Source organism: Aquila chrysaetos, chromosome 2, assembly GCF_900496995.4.
Source record: "Aquila chrysaetos chrysaetos chromosome 2, bAquChr1.4, whole genome shotgun sequence".
NCBI lineage: Eukaryota > Metazoa > Chordata > Aves > Accipitriformes > Accipitridae > Aquila > Aquila chrysaetos.
This window is the reverse complement of record NC_044005.1, coordinates 33,346,880-33,367,048: the sequence shown is the minus strand read 5'-3', so window position 1 is coordinate 33,367,048 and position 20,169 is coordinate 33,346,880. Positions and strand designations below refer to the sequence as shown.

General features: G+C 34.0%; 1 protein-coding gene across 4 annotated transcripts in view; it reads right to left on the bottom strand.

Moving 5' to 3' along the window:
- Positions 1-20,169, bottom strand: part of NOVA1 (NOVA alternative splicing regulator 1) — a 157,240-nt gene that overhangs the window by 25,582 nt on the left and 111,489 nt on the right. For 3 of the 4 annotated variants that reach the window (XM_030034323.2, XM_030034336.2, XM_030034345.2), the window contains 2 exons: positions 14,033-14,199; positions 3,734-3,805 (listed from right to left, as the gene is read on the bottom strand). In XM_030034323.2, the coding sequence (XP_029890183.1) occupies positions 3,734-3,805; positions 14,033-14,199 (239 nt within the window). The remainder of the gene's footprint in view (positions 1-3,733; positions 3,806-14,032; positions 14,200-20,169) is intronic. The other variant, XM_030034326.2, reaches the window with a different exon arrangement.

Genomic DNA, 20,169 nt, shown 5'->3' with positions numbered 1-20,169 from the left:
AGCAGGGAGATAAGAAGAAAAAAAATAATCTTGTAAACAAAATATGTAAACAGTTTAATTATAGAAATACTTGTCTATTTAATGTCACTTAACTGTTAAAATTTTAAGTATTAAAACTTGTACCTTTACAAGGTACTACAGAGGAAAAGCAAGCATGTTTTATATAATGTTTATGGTGTTATTCATCACTTTTGAGATGAAATTGCCACTTGAAGTATACTGTGGAAAAGTAAAATTGATTTCTTCCTCCTGGTAAATAAAAGTAAAGCTGTATTCTGCCAGCTCCAGGGGCATCAGCAGAACAGTTTCACCACTGTAGTGATATGTCTGTCACTGTTCTGTTATAAACAGAGCCGACAAAGTTCATGAGGGGGTAACACAGATGCTTTCAGTCTAAAAGTACAGAAAGCTTGAGTTCTTTTCCGTGACAGGCAGACGGGGGTGGGGGGTGGTGGTGGGGGGGGGGGGGGAAGTTATTTGAAATGTCCCTAATTCTATTGCCTCTTTGGTTCTTTCTTCCTTGGGAAGTTTGCAGTGTATGAATTTTTAATGCAAACAAAGGCCCAAGGAAGTTCTACTGAAAAAATAAACAAGTCATTTAACAACAATAATATTGACAGATGTATATCTTCCTGGAACAAAGAACTAAAGAAAAAAAACACTTCCAACTCAGAGGTTTCTGTTGCATCTGTGGCAATTCAGTATAACACAACACACAACAGTTCTGAAGGAACTGTTTTCTTCTACTATGTAAGACATTTTAGACTATCCTCTTCTTGACAAGCATAAAACAAGTAGTTTCATGAACACTGGATTTTTCAAAAAACAACTGAACAAAAGCTGAAATTGCCATACAAAGGAGTTATGATCTCATCTGAACAGAGGCAAAGTGAGTCATTAAAAGGAAGACATCATAGAAGCCAGATTTCCTGCCCAGCTTCCTCCGACCTCTGCTGGCAGAGCTATTTTCCTCTTGCGGTAGAAAGTGTGCCTAGAAATTGTTCTGCCCACTATGCAAGCTCTGCCAGGAGAATACAACTAACATGCTCGTAAAGCAGGAAGGATCACATCAGGTACGCTCACCAACACACTTACTCAACAGTTCTCTAATTCCAATGACTTATGGGGAGTCCTCCAATCCAGTTTAAAAATCTTACTCCAACAGCAACCCAGCATTAAGTATTGCTTAAACCTTGCTTAATCACCTTACTCATCTTTAATATAAAATATCTTGTCACAATTAAAATGTTATAGAAAATTGAATGATCTTAAGCCTGATATGTTACTATAGCCACGCAACAGAGCGTGCTGTGAATTTATCTTACACCTTAACACTAAATTTCCTGACTTCCATCCAGTTAAATAAGTTCTCTCCTGTTATCCTAATATAATATCTTGTGAGAAAACCCATACCTGAACGGCTATCTTCTATTGACAATCATCTTACACAGCCACGTATCAAAACAAACGTTTGTTGTTATTCTCTAATACTCTCCTACTGGGTACTTACATGACTACTGACAGGTTTGAGATTACTGTGTTGGAACCTATTTTCGTGTGACAGCCGCAGTGCAGATACTTGTCGATACACTGGTGCTGAATGCTAATTGCTACTACAGTCAGGGAACAATTGCCAGCTACGTCACTTATCACTAGAATGAACAGAAAGGCCTTAATTGCCTTATCATGTGCTTTGTGCTTCCTGCTGGAATGGCTAGAAATCGCAAGGAAATACTAGGAGGGATAAAATAGTTATACTAGGAGGGATAAAATAATTATAAACCAGTAGGAATTTCAAGGGTTAATGATAAAAGCAGTTCCAAAAGTCACTTAAGGAACTGATTACTCTTCTTCATACATACAATTGTAATGCTGTTCAAAAGAGATCTTGATTATTTGTATGAAAACTGAATTGAACACAGGTCATGAATAAAATGCATTAAAAGATGTAATGTGGGATATAGGCAGGACACAAAGCATACATTTCCCTTAGTTTGTATATTCAGCTATATCACTTGACAAAATTCTCATAGAATAACTTTCTATAAAAATAAGTATTTTTAGCTATTAAAAAGTCATTTGAAGTTTATACACTGCACTATAATTTTGATAATTCAAAATTCATAGAACTGATGCAAAGTAGGTACTTCTCTGATGCTAATTAAACAGCATGCTCAAATAGTATTTCCTGTAAATAAAAGCACCTCTTCCTTTTTCTCCAAATAATGATCATCAGGGTAGAAAAATAGTAAGAACACTTTTTAAAAAGATCTGTGCACTCAACATTTTCAAAACCTTCTAATTAAAATACACAAAATACTAAAATTAAGAGAGAGAGAATAAAGGCAGATCAGAATGTCATAAAATATCCCTAGCTGTTGGCAAAGATTTTATCCTTGTCATTTAATGATGATGAAGCCAAATAACTGTTGCTGGAATGGAAGCAGGCTGATGAAGAAGGCTTTCAAATCGAAGTGAGGGATATCGCAATTTACATTTTTCTTGGTAGTTCTTCTATCTGTACAATTTCTCTCTAAATTTCATTACTTTCTGTATTAGATGTCCCTTTCAACAGATAGTCATGTGTTGATCAAAGATATATTGCTTTAATATGCTTGTATTCTGTTGTATGTTAAATTGTTTGTTCACACAGCCAGCAAGTTCTAAGCAGTTCACAAAATATCAGAGGATCAGTAATTAATAACAATGTTAACTTCCAGGGGATATTAGCTTGCTGTGAAGAAAACTTTCTGGTATCTGATCTAATTTGTGCAAGTTCTGATAGAAGCATTGAGCTAACATAAATAAACAGATTGTGTGTTAAAAACTGTTAGCACATACTGAATACTTACATTATTTGAACACAAAGTACATTAAGTTTAACAGTACCTTAAAAAATGAATAAGGTATCTCTTAAGCATGAATTGGTTCTAAAAAGCATGGTATGAAGTAACTTTAACAATTTTCATAGGGAAGGCAAAAAGACACACAGTATGATGATTTGTGGACATAATGAACTGGACATATTTTTTCCCATTTAAAAGAGAAACAAATTACTGTAATTAAAATACAGCTAAAAGCACAGTTTATGCATTTAATAATAAGACATGAATTAAACTTACTTAGATGTGTTTAGTGGGTTTTTAAAGAGACTTAATTTTACTTCATTCTTCAGCAATACATTTTCATTTCAAATCTATTTTTTTATTACATACACTATTTAAATAATGCCCCTATATTACTGTCCACAAACACATTTCAAAATTATTAAAGTAAATAAACAAAAAAAAGAAGTCTGTTTGCCATTCCTAGGTTGATATCCAGCTAATTAAGCATGAGTTTAGGGGTAATTCCATTATAATTTATAAATGATCCAGGAAGTAAAAAAGTGTGTGCATATATACATAAACATATATATACCAAGAGTTACTCTGTCTACAAACACACCAGTGTGTATCCTTGCTATTTATTAATCAAATCAAATTTTAAAAAGACTATTTTATAAGATACTTTGCTTTCATCAGAGATTTAGAAAAAGAGAACAAAACAAATTAAAAAAAAGAAAAATGTTTTCCATTCAATTTACCAATTTCTAACAAGAGTTAGATATCTATGGTTATGGGTGTATATATGTGAATGAACGAATAAATCCTTAACCCACCATATCTTTTTCTCCAGTTTGCAAGCTGTCACCCGTGAAAAGTATGGTGTAGATGGTAGGATGATACTGTACCTGATTGGCTCTGGAGGTGGTCATGGGATCAGATGGAGAGGACTTGGTGGTAGTTGGGGAAGATGGCAATGTCTGGGAACAAAGCAGTTCAGGAGCAAATCAACCTTTACAAGCCTTAGACTGAACAGTTAAAAAAATAAATAAACCAACAAAAGTAACATAACTAGAAAATTAAAATAAATAAAAAATGCCTAAGACAAAATCTTTCTCCTACTCATTGGAACTTAATGGAATTTAAAGTCAATTGGATAAATAATGCATGTAAATATGCATGCTTATGCATGTAAAAACAAATTCATGACTTGAAATCAAGATGGTGAACTCACATAAATACTCAAAAATATGCTGACCACATGAGGAATATATTCTTTCCTCTCTCCTCCTCTTGGGGAAAATGAAGACTATAGTAAACAAAAATTCCAGCAAGTTCAATGAGCACACTATAAACAGTTATCAGTCTACAAACAAACAGGGCCAACGTCTGAAAGAAGTTAGAGACATTTACTTTGGCACCTTACAATGCACCATTCTATAGCACGGACTATAGCCAGCAAACTGTGTTCCATATCTTACAACAATTACACTGAAGCTACTGAGTTTTTAGCAATATACTAACTGCTAAAATATTCATTGATCTTTTTTAATCAAGAGGCAGGTGAAAAAATGTAAACATCAATCTTATGATGGATGAACATGCAACTAAGACCTTCACAACAAATTACTACAATATATTTATGATTAGCGTTAAAAATGTTCATTTAGTTGAGCAAAGGTTAATAACTTATCATCAGGCCTGTGTTCAAAATAAACACAAAAAAGAATTAAGAGTCATATTTATTGATCATGTTTTCTAAATAATATACATACGCTTAACATTAATTCTTGAACATATCAAAAAAGCACTGCTCTGTTTAAAATTTTTATATACACATTTCTCTTTTTAAAGTATTAGATCCTGACAGAATAACTCTTCTTTTCTTTTTATAAATATAGTAAAAATGTAAAATTCCAATTTTCAAAACATAACATACAATACTTATTCAAAGCATGTTTTTGACATCTTTGTAATATATAAATATTATAAAATATCCAAAATTACACTACTTTCACTTTAAGAAAGATGATGTTAAAATGCTATACAATGAGATTTATCATATGGCCATATAATTACTAACCAAAACTATTTAGAAATAAATGAAGCAAAATTTCACACTTTCAGCAGTTCTGTTACTTACAATCATTGACAGTCCCTCATAAAATAGGTATACATACTTTTGCACTAAAACTCTTAATGCATATGAGAAAGCTGGGACACTGTGAATGCATAAAGTTGTGTATTAGCAAAATATGGGCTTGTACATATGCACACACAAATATTTAAGCTGTATGTTAAGCAATATGAAGATCCATTTTTTCATAGTTTGTACATAAACAAGCAGCCAAAACAGGAAAAAAATATCTTAAGAAACAGATCCTTATTTTGTGTTTCCAACTTGTAACTCATATAATAAAACAATAAAAAACAAAAATAAAACATATACAGCTTGAGCATCAACTGGGACTCTTTGAAGAGGCTTAAGTAGAAAATACTACCATGTATTGGGCATTATAAAAAATATGTAGCTCGGCAAAATGTTATTGGTAAGCAGATGTTTTCCATTGTGAAAATCAAGACAATTATAAAGGATTCTCCCATGTCCTTCTGTACAGAACATGGGTTCATTTGCAAGGGGCTAGAACTATTCAGAAAAAGAAATATCAGATTCCACGATAGTAGAGGGCTAACCCTATTCAATTATAGAATTATACTTCTGATTTTAGTGGGATGATGCAATATCTCTTACCAAAGCCTGAAATTGCAGTGAACTGATTTTCATCATTTAAGCTTAACCTAACGGGGGCGGGGGGGGAGGACCCAAACCCCAACCAAACAGAACGGAGGACTGTAACTTATCCCAATAGGTTTTCTTTATTATAGCTATATATTAAACTCTTATCCTGAACCAAAAAAATTGTTACTATTCTCCAGCAAAACTCTGAAAATATATTTTGACTAAAATATTTCAGACATCTGATCATTTGTGTGATCAACACCACTTCTAACTCAGGCATACTGTATTGTATATTGTTTTGGTATGCTAGACTAATTAATAAAAGGAAAAATAGTTTGTTCTTCACAGGTGTTACTAAATCTAACTAGTGGATTTATAAGAAAATATGCAGAACATTTCAACACTGAATAATGACCTAATCACTGATACCACAAGTAATTTAAGAAACTGGAAGCATCTCAGTTTTCAAGTCACATCAATCTTCCTAAAGCACAGAAATGTATGGCTGCGATGAAAAAGGAGTGACAATAATAATTTCAGGTGACTGTTGAACTATAACATCTATTAAGTAGAAGCATTTTTCTATTCCATTTTAGCAAAAGCTTGTTTAAAATACAATGGAAAAAAGATAAAAACATTTAAAAGCAAAACAACTGTATTAATGAACAAGAATCAAGTATGGGCATGCACATTTTTTTCCAAATATACATACCAATGACAAAATACTGAAAATAGCAATAAGGTTTCTTGTTTTGTGGTTTTGGTGTTTCTTCTTTGTGTATCAGGTTGTTTGTGTTTGAGGCTTAATCTCTGTTACTTTGTTTACTGAAATAACTACTTTTATTTTTTTTATATCTATCTATACATATATATACATCAAAGCGTGTATATATATAAAAGAACTGACAGCATTTTCTAGAAATTCATCCCTTTTCATGCTTCTGCATAATTCTGGAGACACGTAAATTTATGGAGACACACCAATTTATTTCTTCAATGTTAAAATAACAGAAAGTAATTTCTCAAAAACAAAAAAAGAAACACAGGCCTTTGGATTTTGTATTGAATTTCCACCGGCTAATAAGTAATTTATTGATACACTCTCAATTGCTTTGCAAGAACTTCTAAGCAAAATTACTTCTTAAAGAAAGTTGGACAGAGCTCAGTAATTCTGATTTATTATGCAGCACAATTATTTTTTTTTTTTTAAATTTGGCAAGTGTTTTGCGTTAGGCAAGCACTTGAATTCAGTAGTTATTAGGCTTCTGGGAATGAGATGTATAATGTGATTAGAAATCCTAAGATGAATTTACATTACAGAGTTTCAATTTTTGAGACTGAAACATGCGTACTATAATTGAAGCTTTCCTGAAATTGCAGGTTGACTGCTGGCAAAGTTATAGAAAAAAGACAGTCAGAATTTATAGCGCACACCACTTCTAAGACTTGTGGAGGTTTTCTAAACTCTATCTTGAATAGTATAGTCTCAGCCACGATGAAATTGGTCTTCTCTGTTTTCTCAAATATTATTTCCTTTCCTATTACTTATGAGACAATGAACGGAAGACTATATTGATAGGTAAGAGAGTGTTGTTTGTTTTTCCTTTAAGCTTCTAGAACAGATTTTTGAGAAAACAGATTTTAAGTAATAAAAATGGACCTTAATTTTAGTTGGCACAGTGTTCCAAAAGGTCTCTGAACCCTCTTTCAATGACTTCATGAATTGCCTAATACAGAGCTATGTATAAATGACAGAAGTCACACCCTTATATATGTACCAAAAAAATTTCGGTACTAACACCCTAGATAATACTGTACTGAGACAGTTAACTTAATTCTTAGTATCTATTAGTATAGCTATATATACAAGAGTAGAAAGAAAAGGCAGAAAATGAAATCTCATTTCAAAACAGGGTTAGAGACATGAAAGCATGTAGAGAACATCATTTAAATGTGAAGATGAAACTGCATTTACAGCTTACCAATTTCTAGCTTCTCACTACAGGGCTTGCCAAACAAAGGAAATCTTGGTAATAACATTACCCACATTAAATTACTATTAATACTGAGCTAATACTGAGTTTCAGTCTTGTATATATTAACATTGGTGCTTTTAAATCAGTGAAATTAATGTGATGACAAAACTAATTTGCTTAAGCCAATATTTTAATGCACTTTTAAGAAAAGGTGTTATCTTTTCTGAATTGTATTAAATAGTTGAATACCTTCTGCAGCTAGAATGAGAAACAGAGAGCACTGCAAGGCCCCTTTGTGCTGAACAACATAAAAGACTGACTTACTAGACCTTCAACAGTATCGGAGATGAGCCTTTCTAAACAGACCACTTGCTTTGCTAAACGTATTGAGTCTTCTTTTCATCTGCTGTGAATTCCTTTAATCTGTAACTTTGGCAAATGATTCTTATCTCAGCAATAACTGCATAAATACATAACACATTTCAAAAATAAAATTTAGAAAAAGAAATAATCAGGAATTAATAATTTCTTTGCAATCCAGATTATAAAAAGGCTACTTTGATGACTTCAGTGATCTAATTTTACTTGCTACCTTTTCACTTCTGTAAAGAACAAATAAAATACATTCTGATGATATTTCATCCTCTTTGCATTTGGTTTTGCTTTTGTGTAAAAGAATACACAGGGGCATAGGGCAATACAAAAAGACTAAGAAAGCTAGCATACATAGATGGAATGCCTACTTACAGGTGTTTATAGAGGTAATTTATCTGCATTTATGAACTCTTTGGGACTTGTCTTTGAAAAAGGAAAAAAGCATGGCAAGTATGAAGTAAAAGAAAGATTATCTCATGTTCTGTCTGAGACAAGAAGGGGTAAAGAGCTTAAAGCAAACCATCAGGTGCCATTTGGATCATCAGAGCAACTCTGGATGGAGGAAATGATTTAGGATAAAGATTATAGCAAAATGGATGAAGAAGAATCAGGACCTTCTCTTTCCTCAAAACTTGTCACAGTAACACAAAACTATTAGAAGATCTGGTGCTGCTATATAGAAACACAGAACACTCAAATAACCAGACACAGGCATCAAAACACATAAGAAGATATGGGTCTAAGATTTGTGTCACAAAACCCCAAGTCCTACAAGGAAAGAAAATGTCACTTTTTTATTCTGGGCTACTTTGGAATTTGGAAAAATTCCACCAAAACTACAAAGCCATCAGAAGGCATGAGGTTACTTCAGAATTTTCTTAAGAATCAGAACACTGCTGAAAGTTTCTGCAATCGTCTATTCACGATCCACTTTTGAAGCATATACAATGAAGAGTTAATCATCAGCTACAGAGTTAATTGCGCTCATAAAACATGGTTTCACATACATTTTAAGATATATCCAACACTGGCGAAATGAGACAGAAAATTATAACAGTGATCTGGCACCAGAAATAAGTCAAGGGCACGTGAGGGACAGCATATAGTATACATATTTTTATGGAATGCTAAACTTTTGCCATGGGATCTAATGTGTAGAAGTGTCTCTCTAGTAAATAACAGCAATTTTTTTTTGTCCTCACAACTTGTAAACACACCTCCATATCCTATCATTCATTGCAGAATAGTAACTGGTGTGATTCTTCACCTCTGTTCAAAAGTGAGAAAAGTTTATGAGAAATTGTCGACTAGATGAAGACACAGTGATCTACAAAACTAGTTATTATTATTTACCTCAAATGAAAAATGTAGGGTTATTCTCATATTCTGGAGTTTAGTAAAGTTCATCTAGGTAACAGACTGTTGTCTTAGATGGATGATAAAAAGAAAAAAGGCTCATCAGAAGGGAGAGGCATTTTAAGAAACCAGTGAAGGTTTCTTATGGAAGGAAACCTTGGGGGTATTGGTGGATGAAAACCTGAGTATGAGCCAGCAACGTGCACTCGCAGCCCAGAAAGCCAATTGCATCCTGGGCTTCATCAAAAGAAGCGTGACCAGCAGGTCAAGGGAGGTGATTCTCCCCTCTACTCCGTTCTCGTGAGACCCCACCTGCAGTACTGTGTTCAGCTGTGGGGCCCCTGACAAAAGACAGACAGCTCCAGAGGAGGGCCATGAAGATGATCAAGGGGCTGGAGCACCTCCCCTGTGAGGACAGGCTGAGAGAGTTGGGGTTGTTCAGCCTGGAGAAGAGAAGGCTCTGGGGAGACCTTATAGCAGCTTTCCAGTACTTAAAGGGGACCTACGGGAAAGGTCGGAAGGGACTCTTTAATAGGGAGTGCAGTGATAAGATGAGAGGTAACGGTTTTAAACTGAAAGAAGGTAGATTTAGATTAGACATTAAGGAGAAATTCTTTACTGTGAGGGTGGTGAGGCACTGGAACAGGTTGCCCAGAGAAGTTGTGGATGCCCCGTCCCTGGAAGCGTTCAAGGCCAGGTTGGATGGGGCTTTGAGCAACCTGGTCTAGTGGGAGGTGTCCCTGCCCATGACAGGGGGGTTGGAACTAGATGATCTTTAAGGCACCTTCCAACCCAAAACCATTCTATGAAGTCTACTGAGTCTTTTTAGTCTGAAGAACTCATATCCTGTATTTTTTTAAACAATAATCCTCCATTTAAGCCAATATTTCCAGATCTGTATTCTTAAAGTTAGGTTTTACTTAAGCACTTCAAAGTAAAACTTTTTATTTAAAAATGATGAACATTTAATTTTTTTTTGTTGCTGTTGATCAACATTTCTGAAGTAAAAGTAGTCTTTTTCTCTAGAAGAATGTGAATTTACAAATCTGAGTTAAGACATTCAGTTTTGCAGATTCTGAATACAAAGTCTGGGACCATGTTTAACAAACAGAAGTTAAAGACTCATGAGAGGTTATCTACTGAAAAAGCTGAAATGAAACTGCCTCCAATGAAAACATTAATTGGAAGTTCTATATGTGCAAGTTTTACTCTAGATTTTTAAGGAAGAAATTCTAAAACCTTTGTCCACGCTTTGATAGCTAAACCTTTCATAGAATCAAAGTATGATTCAGGTTGGAAGGGATCTCAGAAGGCCAAACAGTGCAAACTCCTGCTTAGAGCAGTTAGCTACAAGATCACACATCTTTCCTTCCATATAACGCACAGTTCTGCAATGGCCATCTCTGATTCCATGTGCTTCCTGGACAGGCTGCTACAACACTTGCTACCTGGAAAACAACTGAAAGCTGGAAGGAAAATTCAACTAGCATACAAAGAAGCTGCAATAGTTTCTGAAGAAGGTGATGTGATAAGACCACATTACGCAGCCTTTTCCATTGTTCATAGGAGGTGCTGCTATTTAGAGGTGAAATTTAAAGCTTTGTATGCTAATTACAAAGCTGAAACATCTCAGGCTCCTGATCACTTTATGAAAACTGTATTCTGTTCCCCTGGGTTACAATATGGTATGAAAGAGCTGGTGTGACACTTCAACTAATAAAGAGAGAAAAGGGACGTTAGATGCTCACAGCAATTTCTAGGAAGTAAAAGGGCACAGCAATCAGTTGGTTACTGTCAAATGATACCTAGAAACAGCAGATGGCTGACATCTACGAAGAGATTGCCTACGTTACGTAAAGATAAAAGATGCAAACATTTGTCAATTAAATATCTATCAGACCCGCTTGGAGGAGAGGACTACCTGGTATCTACTACTAAGTCCACAGGATTAGGAAATGTGGAAAAATGCAGTGGAGAAGGCTCAAAAGGAACCATATAGACTTGTTTGCAAATCTTCTGAAGCAGAAAAAGCTCAAGTTGGAGAGACCACACTGTTTGGATAGTGACTTCCACCAGTAAGGAGAAATGCCAGGCCAGACTCAGCCTCTGTGCATACCCATGCCTTTCCTGAAGGCAGAAAGTGCTGAAACTCAAGCAGTCAGCAAAGGGTTTACCTCCTGTCTGTCTTCATTGAAACTGTAGCCAGGAGATACTTCCTTTCTTAGGTTGCTTCTCTGAGGCCAGTGTAGGTAAAGCAGCCCAGGGCAAAGAAATGACAATACAGAAATGAGAGCTGCATGCTCATATAGACATGGGTGGCACTGCAAGGCTTCAACTACAGGTATCTTGATTCATGGGGAGAAAACTACCTTTGCTTTTTGGTAGAAACAGCTAGAAAACCAACAGAAATATCTTCAAAGTTCCCAATGAAGGTAAAAGTTATTATTTCAAATCAACTCTCTATCTCAAATGCTAAGTCTACATTCTTCAATCTGCAACATAATACTTTGGGTGCCAAAGTTCTTGGGTAATACTCTAAGACAGGACGAACCATGTAAAAGTTTGTGTAAAAGAAGAAATTGTAATTCATAAGGCTTATTTTTTGCCAAGTTCAAAGTGACTTGTATTATACATTATCCTGATCATTTTAATAAAATTGTGACTTGTCTGCTATTAAAAAAAAATAGCAACACTGGAGTTCTAGATCACGATTACCCATTATAAAATATTCATTTTAATTTCTTAAATAGAGGTATTATATCTTTCATTAAGCTACAGCATAGTCTGACATTGGAGGATAGATTACTCCACTGCAAACTCTATCTAAGAACTAAGCTAACAATTTCACTTCTTGGTAAAAATAATGGATTTAGGTTTATTGAGTCAATATTTATAGTGTATGAATTTATTATGAATAGATGTTGCTTCATTAAAAGAGAAGTTAAACAATTCATTGTGGTTAAAACTGCTCAACATATGCACATATATATTTCCAAATATTTGCAGTCATATTATTATGCACCTGTATGTATACAGGTAATATATTAAAATTTTAATATGTAAAGCCAGTCACTAAATAAGTCTTGTAACTTATACATTGTATTTAGTCTGTGTCTTAACTTCACTAGCAGCAGCTCTGTTCACTAATCCATCCCTCCAGAATTTAATTTAACATTCCAAACATGGAATTGTGTTTATAAAACAAAACAAGTCAAACACCAAACCAACGAACCAAACTAAAAAACAAAACAACAAAAAAACCCCAAACACCAAACCAAATTGAAAAAAAAAAAAAAAGTCCCTTAACAACTTTACAAAAGTTTTCTGGAGAAATATTGTGGACAAGCTATATCAACTTCAGATAAAGACAGGAAGTATTTAGGCATGTCACTAAACAGCTCTGTAGTCTAGTTTCTCAAGATCTTACTGACTTACCTAAAAATTAGCTTCATTTCATTGCAAAGGGGAAAACTACTTCTCATTGTAATAGAGAACACTCATTTCCCATTGGGTTAAGGAGTACTGGCATAAAATCTAACATTTTACAAGTAGTAAAGCCATTGAAAATACAGATCTCTTCAGCTTTTTCTTTCTATCCCAGGCATAATCATTTTCATTTCTAATAATTGAGAAACTAATCCTATAAAATTGGGGCTGCTCTTTTTAGTATTTTCTTATAAATTATCTGGAGTATTTTTTATGTAAAAGTAGTGCATATACAGAAAAAATAATATAGTAGTAAATCTTAGAAATCATATACAATGGTTTATGCACAGTTTCATCCATCTAAAGCAGTCTGATCAATCCAAACTCATCCTGTTCAAACTCATCTTCAGATAAGCATTCTGTGTATGTCACTACATACAAAGTAAAGTAATTGCATACAGTTACCAAATTACTTTATAGGACACTGAGTCTTGCTAGTGTAGAAGGACGAAACAATCTTTTCCCATATAGGACAGGTGAGAAACTAAAATCTATCCTATATAGGATAGAGAGACAAGACAAAATTTTACTAGTGTTCACTCATTTCTTTCTTCATTTTTTTCTTATTCAATACAATGGAAAATAATTTTCAATCCTGTATGACACATATTTCACATTCTCCTTACAGGACAATTTTTTTTAAAATTAAAATTGTTCTGGAAAATGTAACGAACTGAAGAATAGTAGACCAATAATACCTTGCAAATATATTTTGCATTGCCCATAGATTTTGAAAGAAGTCAGTGTAAAACAGGCAAAAAGATGCCAAAAACAACATAAAATTAAATTGTAGAAAACATCCCAAGTAAATTGTCTTTATATTTTCAAGTTCTTACAGGTAAGATTTTAAAGTATCCAATATAGGGTCTAAAAAAACAACTAACATTTTTGTTTTTATTTTATATACATAAAAGTAGGAAACATTCAGTTAATCTGTGATTTTTAGTAATGCTAAAGATTTACAAAGAGGTTCATCGTTTAAGATTAAAATTCAGTGATCTTTAACTGAAACCTAAAAATGTATTATCACCTTATACAGTAAAGTTTATGAAAGAAACATATTAGAGCGTGGCATTGAAACTTATAAAACACTGTCTAAAAGAACTGCTGAGAAACATGGGACATGTAAGTACAAGGAAAAAGAGGACCAGCAAATTACTAAAGGGTAAGATAACATTTTCTTAAAGAACATGTTATGTTGACCCCTTGCAGCCTTAAAGTTTTAAGACTTCTAAGGAGCTGCTGTGACTCTCTATTCCCAACCAAAAACTCACTTGTTTGATGCGGTCTGGATTAACAGTGGTCTGAGGCTGTAGAATGCTGACGGGCTCTGTCTTGGCCACATTTTGAGGCATTTCTCGAATCTTCTCTGCAATGAAGCCATGAACTGCATTTAGTGCTTCAACTGTTCCCTGGATCAGACACACCCGCTCTGTAGTACCTGCAAATACCAAAAGTTGGTCTGAGTAAGGTGGATTCTTCAGGATCTCACAAACTGCTTTAATTATGACATAAAGATGGCACTCAAAAGCAACCTTGCAAAACCAACTAGCAATACCTCCATAAACATACAAACGAAAGGAGAGACTCCCAAAAGATAACATACTGATCACCTGAAGATGTTTTAAACAACTCTTTGTGTAGGCACATAACTTTCCAAACCAATCTGGATAATATAAGTTAGAAGAAACAATAAAAAGAACAAAACCATTAGGTTTTGTTGGAAATATTAGCAAATATGATGTGTGCAGAATACATGTCTTTTAAATGATTTTTGCCTAGTTCTAGATTATTCTAAAATATTGTACAACTTTCAGGTAACACAAGGTTAGGCATAATAGCCAGACCAGTATTATAGAGGCACTTGGAATAAGCTTTTGTAATGAACACCTGAACTGCAAATACATTCATTTAATACATTCATTATTAGAACATTTCTTAAAACAGCTGCAAGTTGTTACAGCAAGACCTTTCAAGGCCAGCTGATCTCATATATTTGAGTATCGACTTTGTCTTCTATAACCTTCCTACCTTGCGTCTCTGCAATAACTGCAGTTATTTACTGAATACATGGTGTTTAAGCTTTCACGTGATTTAGCAGTTGGAAATTATGAAAGCTTGTACCAAATAAGTAGTCATTACCCCACAAATTACATTTCAAGAACTTCTGTTTAGAGTTATGATGAATACCGTTCACGCAGGATATCTAGACTGCACGTGACTACCTTCTAAGCATCCACGTTCTAAGGTCATGGGAAAATACGACACACTTGTCAAATAGGTCTGATAGGTGAAATACATATTTATTCGTGTGTAAGAATACTAGGCCTTTGGTGGCAATGAAACAGAGAAGGGGACACTTTCCCACCGTACTCATTTGTAAAGACAGGACAGATGCTTAAGAAAAACAGGCCTTGAACATATTCCTCATTCCCAAACTCTGTACCAAAGTATAAACCTCTGTTTCTTCTCATTTCAGTTTTGCCTGGTTTTCCGTTCTAACCATTCTATTCTGCTCTGTATCATTTCGATTAACTCTCTTTGCCAGTCTGAAGCACATTGTTTTTCTTGTATTGGCTGTCACTCCCTCTCCCTTATATCACCATTACTTACTCTCACCTTTAATTCGTTGACTCATATAATGGCTTGCCTATCCCTGTAGCCTGGAAAAAGACAGTCTGACATGCCATACAGATTACCAACAAACATTAAATAACTACCATAGCTTCAGTTATAATTCTCTAGAAAGGCTTAGACAAAACCTACATTGCCACATAACTCTTTTCCAAACTGAAATTGTGCTGTTTGTGTTACAAAAACCACACTAGTCTTTATTTCTTTGATTTCTTAATTAAAAACATCTCCAGGATGGCCAAAGATGGATGCAGAATTGTAGAAAAATACTTCATTTATTTTTTGTGACTAGGGTGGTTTTAGATGATTTTGTATGGCTTTACTGCATAGGACAAAAGCTTTTATTACATATTGGGTTACAGCTTGATACATCCTCACTAGACAAAAAAATATAAAAAACCAGTATCGATCCTAAGGATATAAGTATGACACTGCACTGAAACAATCCACATTCTGTATTTCATGTATCAAACCTAAAACTGGTTCCACAAAATCAGTTTTGACTTGAAAAACAGGATCTAACAGGAGTTGGAAAAAAAATGAAAAGGAAGTAGTGTAGTTCCCACTTTTTTTCTGCAGAAATACCAAAATAAGGCAACCTGGTTGTCCAAGTAAAATTGCTTTGAAATTTCGTATAGTACATACTTCTACAAACATTATGTACGTTTCCAACATACTTAAAGTAATGATTTTTCATCACCATGCTTTTACCTTCAAATACCAGTAGAACAGTTCTACTAACATAAGAAAATTATAAAATGAACTATCATGATATTAGTGTATTCCTGAAAACATAATAATACTGCCCTGCAAAGATATGCCAGATACATATCTCTATTCAATGCCAGTGCGCATTTTGCTTCAAGATTATGGTGGTGGAGGGGGAAGCAAAATCACAAATTTGAGCCATGGAATTACCACAAAAATAAATATAATTTTTGTCATTGACATATTCCTAGTAAATATTGACATGATCACACGTGAATCTTTTCTAATGAAAAATTCATTCACTCTACCTAAATAGATGAAAATTACAATGTAATGATGTGGTAAATACTAACAAGTTTGCAATGATTTCTGAAGTTCACATGTTAGTTGGCCTCATTTACCATTGTACAATCTGCACAGAATCACAGTCAATAATACATAGATTAGAGAAATGCACCAGGGAGGTAAGTAACCTCCTGCCTAAAATTCTCTTCCTATCAAATTTATGTCTTCAGTAATATCTACTGTTATCAACTCATCTTAAGATATGCTCTTTACAACACTGCAACATAGACTTTAACAGAGAATAGTACAGTAACCTTAGTCATCTGCAAGAAAAAATTGTTTTTTATTAGTAAATGCTTCTCATCTGCTTCTATGGATGATCTCTAAAGATTAAACATTTCATTACCTTAAGATGAAACAGCACACATAGAGCCCTGCTTGCTCATTAACTTAACGTACTCACGTACACTTAAAATTTTTCAAAGACTTTTTTCTTAAGAAACTGTATCAGGCAATACTGAATGAAGTTCAACTTCGTGGAAGAAGCTCTACAGCAAAACTGACAGAATGAGAAACAAACATTTTCTTCTCTATTAAAATATGTTATTTAAAAATAATTAAAATTAGGATTAAAACATGTCAATCAATATTTCAAAAGCTGCCAGGTTAATAAGCCTTGAGAAAAAAAAATAAAGTTAAAATGACTACACTCTTAACAGCAAGTTACACAAGTATCACAATCAAACGTATATTTCTCAAGAGCAAGATTTTTGGAACATTTATGTGACCTGTTATCGTGTCTTTTCAACAAATCAACTTTAAAATACAGCTAACTTTTTTTTTCCAAAACACTCTATCAGAAAAGGGAGTTCAAATGACATAAGTGGAAGTCACCACAGAAAATGAAACTTGTTTCCTAGACAAAGCTTTCTTAATGCTTCCCCCCGCCACTTGGCTTCCTCCCCCTTTTGCAAACTCCTGTGGTTTCTGTGTAAAGCAATCCAGCTCTAAGAAAATGCTCTGGGGAGTCTTTACGCCACAGTATTAATTGTCTCCTAAATGATGAGATGTGATGTGGATTGATCAATGCAGCTAATGCAAGTGTTCTCTAGGTCAGCAGACAACACACTGAAACAAAACACAGATCAGGTTACGTCCAAGCTACCGGAGCCTCATACAGAAAGCACTTAATGGGGATGACTACTGTCAAAACATTTGAAAGGAAAACAGTCGATGCTAAATAGGAATTTCATTAGACTTGACACTAAGTGACTAAAGGGTATTCTTCAATCTGTGTTATTTTAGAAGGTGCAATATAATAAAAATATGCTTTATGTCATACTACAGACCAACCACACTGCATTTTAGTATGTATAAACCAGGATGCAGTAAACGACAATCACTGTTCCATGAAGAAATACAATTGTGCAAAAGCACATTTCACATAGAGTAAGATACAGTTTTAAAGTGCATCACGATAGGTGCACATTTTCTTCAAGGGTTAAGTCAACAAAAAAAAAAGTTTAAAAAAATGTAGAGAAATTGTATACATGTACAGTTGGGAATTGCTTTATCTTCTGAAGTGATGTTGTCACATTCCTTCACACAACTCTAATAGCTTTTCACTCAGATAAGAGTACAATAATTTACAAGAGTCACACAAAAGGAAAACTGCCAGCTATATGACCAACCTGTATAACAAAAATAAGCCTATGAATCACTAAAGTTGGTGAAATTTCTGTCATTTTAAAAGCTTTTAGGCTCCATTAGTGTCTAAAGTAAACTGTCAGATTATTTATCATTTTCAGTTGTTTAACAGTTGCATCCACTCCCTTCTTCACAGTTCTGCGAACAAAAGCTTAGCCATCTATATGCATACTTTTTGTCATACGATTTCAAAATATGTATTTAAAATATAGATCTCATTTTTTAAATAGCTTAGAGAAAGACAAGTTACCAAATAATCAGTGCCTTTTCTTTTTTTTTTGTGAAAACATACTGAATATAAAATTATTCTTTTTTTTAATTATTTACAATTCAAATAGGAGTTAGGGTCATGTATTGTACATTCTTTTACATAAGAAGAGATAAAACATATACAAGAGAAGAATAATTCTGCCTCAGAAAATGACCAAATGTAGAGTAGGTGGTCATCATCCCTGTACATTAAAAAACTAGAAAAAATATTTTTATGTATGTTCAATAATACTAAAGTCCATGGCAGAAATTTGCATATGGTTGCAAAATAGGAAAACCACTACCTAAATACTTGCTGCTGCTGATGTTGCTACAATCATTTCATGTTTAGTTTCTCTAAGGAACCCAAGTAAATTATTCAGCATTTGTATGTGTTCTACTTTTCAGCAAGTAAAATGTGGCTTCTTCCCTCATATCAGAATTAAAATTCAATTTGCACGTGTATGTTTTAACTTTTTCTTATCAAATAAAAGAGGCAGAATGTAATTGTGCAGGAAAAACTGCCTGTACTGCTCACTAAAAACAGATTTTTAAAACTAATGGAGAAAAAGGAAATCTTAATCAGTTTTTTGTTTTGTTTAGCTTTTAGGGGGAAATTTTTTAGGCCCAGTTTTTTAATATGAAAGCAACTATGGCATTATATAAAATATTCTTTTTCTCTGCAGTTCCATGAGGGAGGGAAAGATGAACACATTAGCAGCCATCAAGCAATTTAAAAGTAAGTAAATAAAAACCTGTTTGGAAATCTAATAAGTAAGTTAGGTCTAAAAGCTGAACAGCTTGCAATAACTTCATTTTAATCATTCATTTTTCCTTCCACCTTCTTTAACTACCTAAAACTTTACTTCTGGCAAATATCCTTGGCAACCACATCACACTAATTTTATTAAGAACTTCAAAACAACAGACCACAAGCTTTTTCTCTGAGAAGGTTGTTATTTACTTATTACACAACTGATACAGCTTTTAAAACTGTTATAATAAATGCTAGAAGATGCAACAGGATAAAGGATGCTGACGCTTTCAAAGTTTTTATTTCTATACTTAACAGGCATACATCTATATATGGTTACCATAAAACTTTTAAGTGTTTGCTTAAAGACTGATTCAATGTGTAAGAGTTCTACTGTATTCACCAAAACACTCACTAAATGTTAAATGTCCTTCTGTATTTTATGAACCTTAGTTGAAATGTTTTGGGGAATGCACTGTACCTTTCAGAAAGGACTTTCTGGCATGTGTATGACTCTATATACTTTTCATTGGGCTTTTACATCAATCTTAAAGAGCATTTGAAAACCTAAAAAGCACAATGCATTACCAGCCCATGGTAATCCCAATACATCCACTAATTAAATCTCCTTATATTTTTCCAGTGTACCATGCCAATTTATTTGACACTGAAAGGGAAAACCTGACAGAGGAGCCAAAGCTAAAACCTTAACTAAATGAAAGGCTGCACTACAATCTCTCATCAGCTGATTTGCATTAAGCTTTTTATTTGACAACTCGCAGTACAGCAGTCTACTAACTGTAAGGTCCCATACATTCATTTTTGTGACCCATGATCAAACAGCCTGTAGAGTGGGATTCTATATAACACCACCACCAACTGCTTCAGCCTAAAACTGATCTTGCAAAAGCTCTTGGCAAAATAGGACTGCACTTTGACACCATTCCCAAGCAATGTAAAAATTGTCAATAACGTGCTTAACATGAAAATCAGATAAACTCTTCCTTGCATATAACATTTCCTCTCTACACTTGCATAAAACCTCAGCAAATGAAAGTCAGACAATAAAAATGT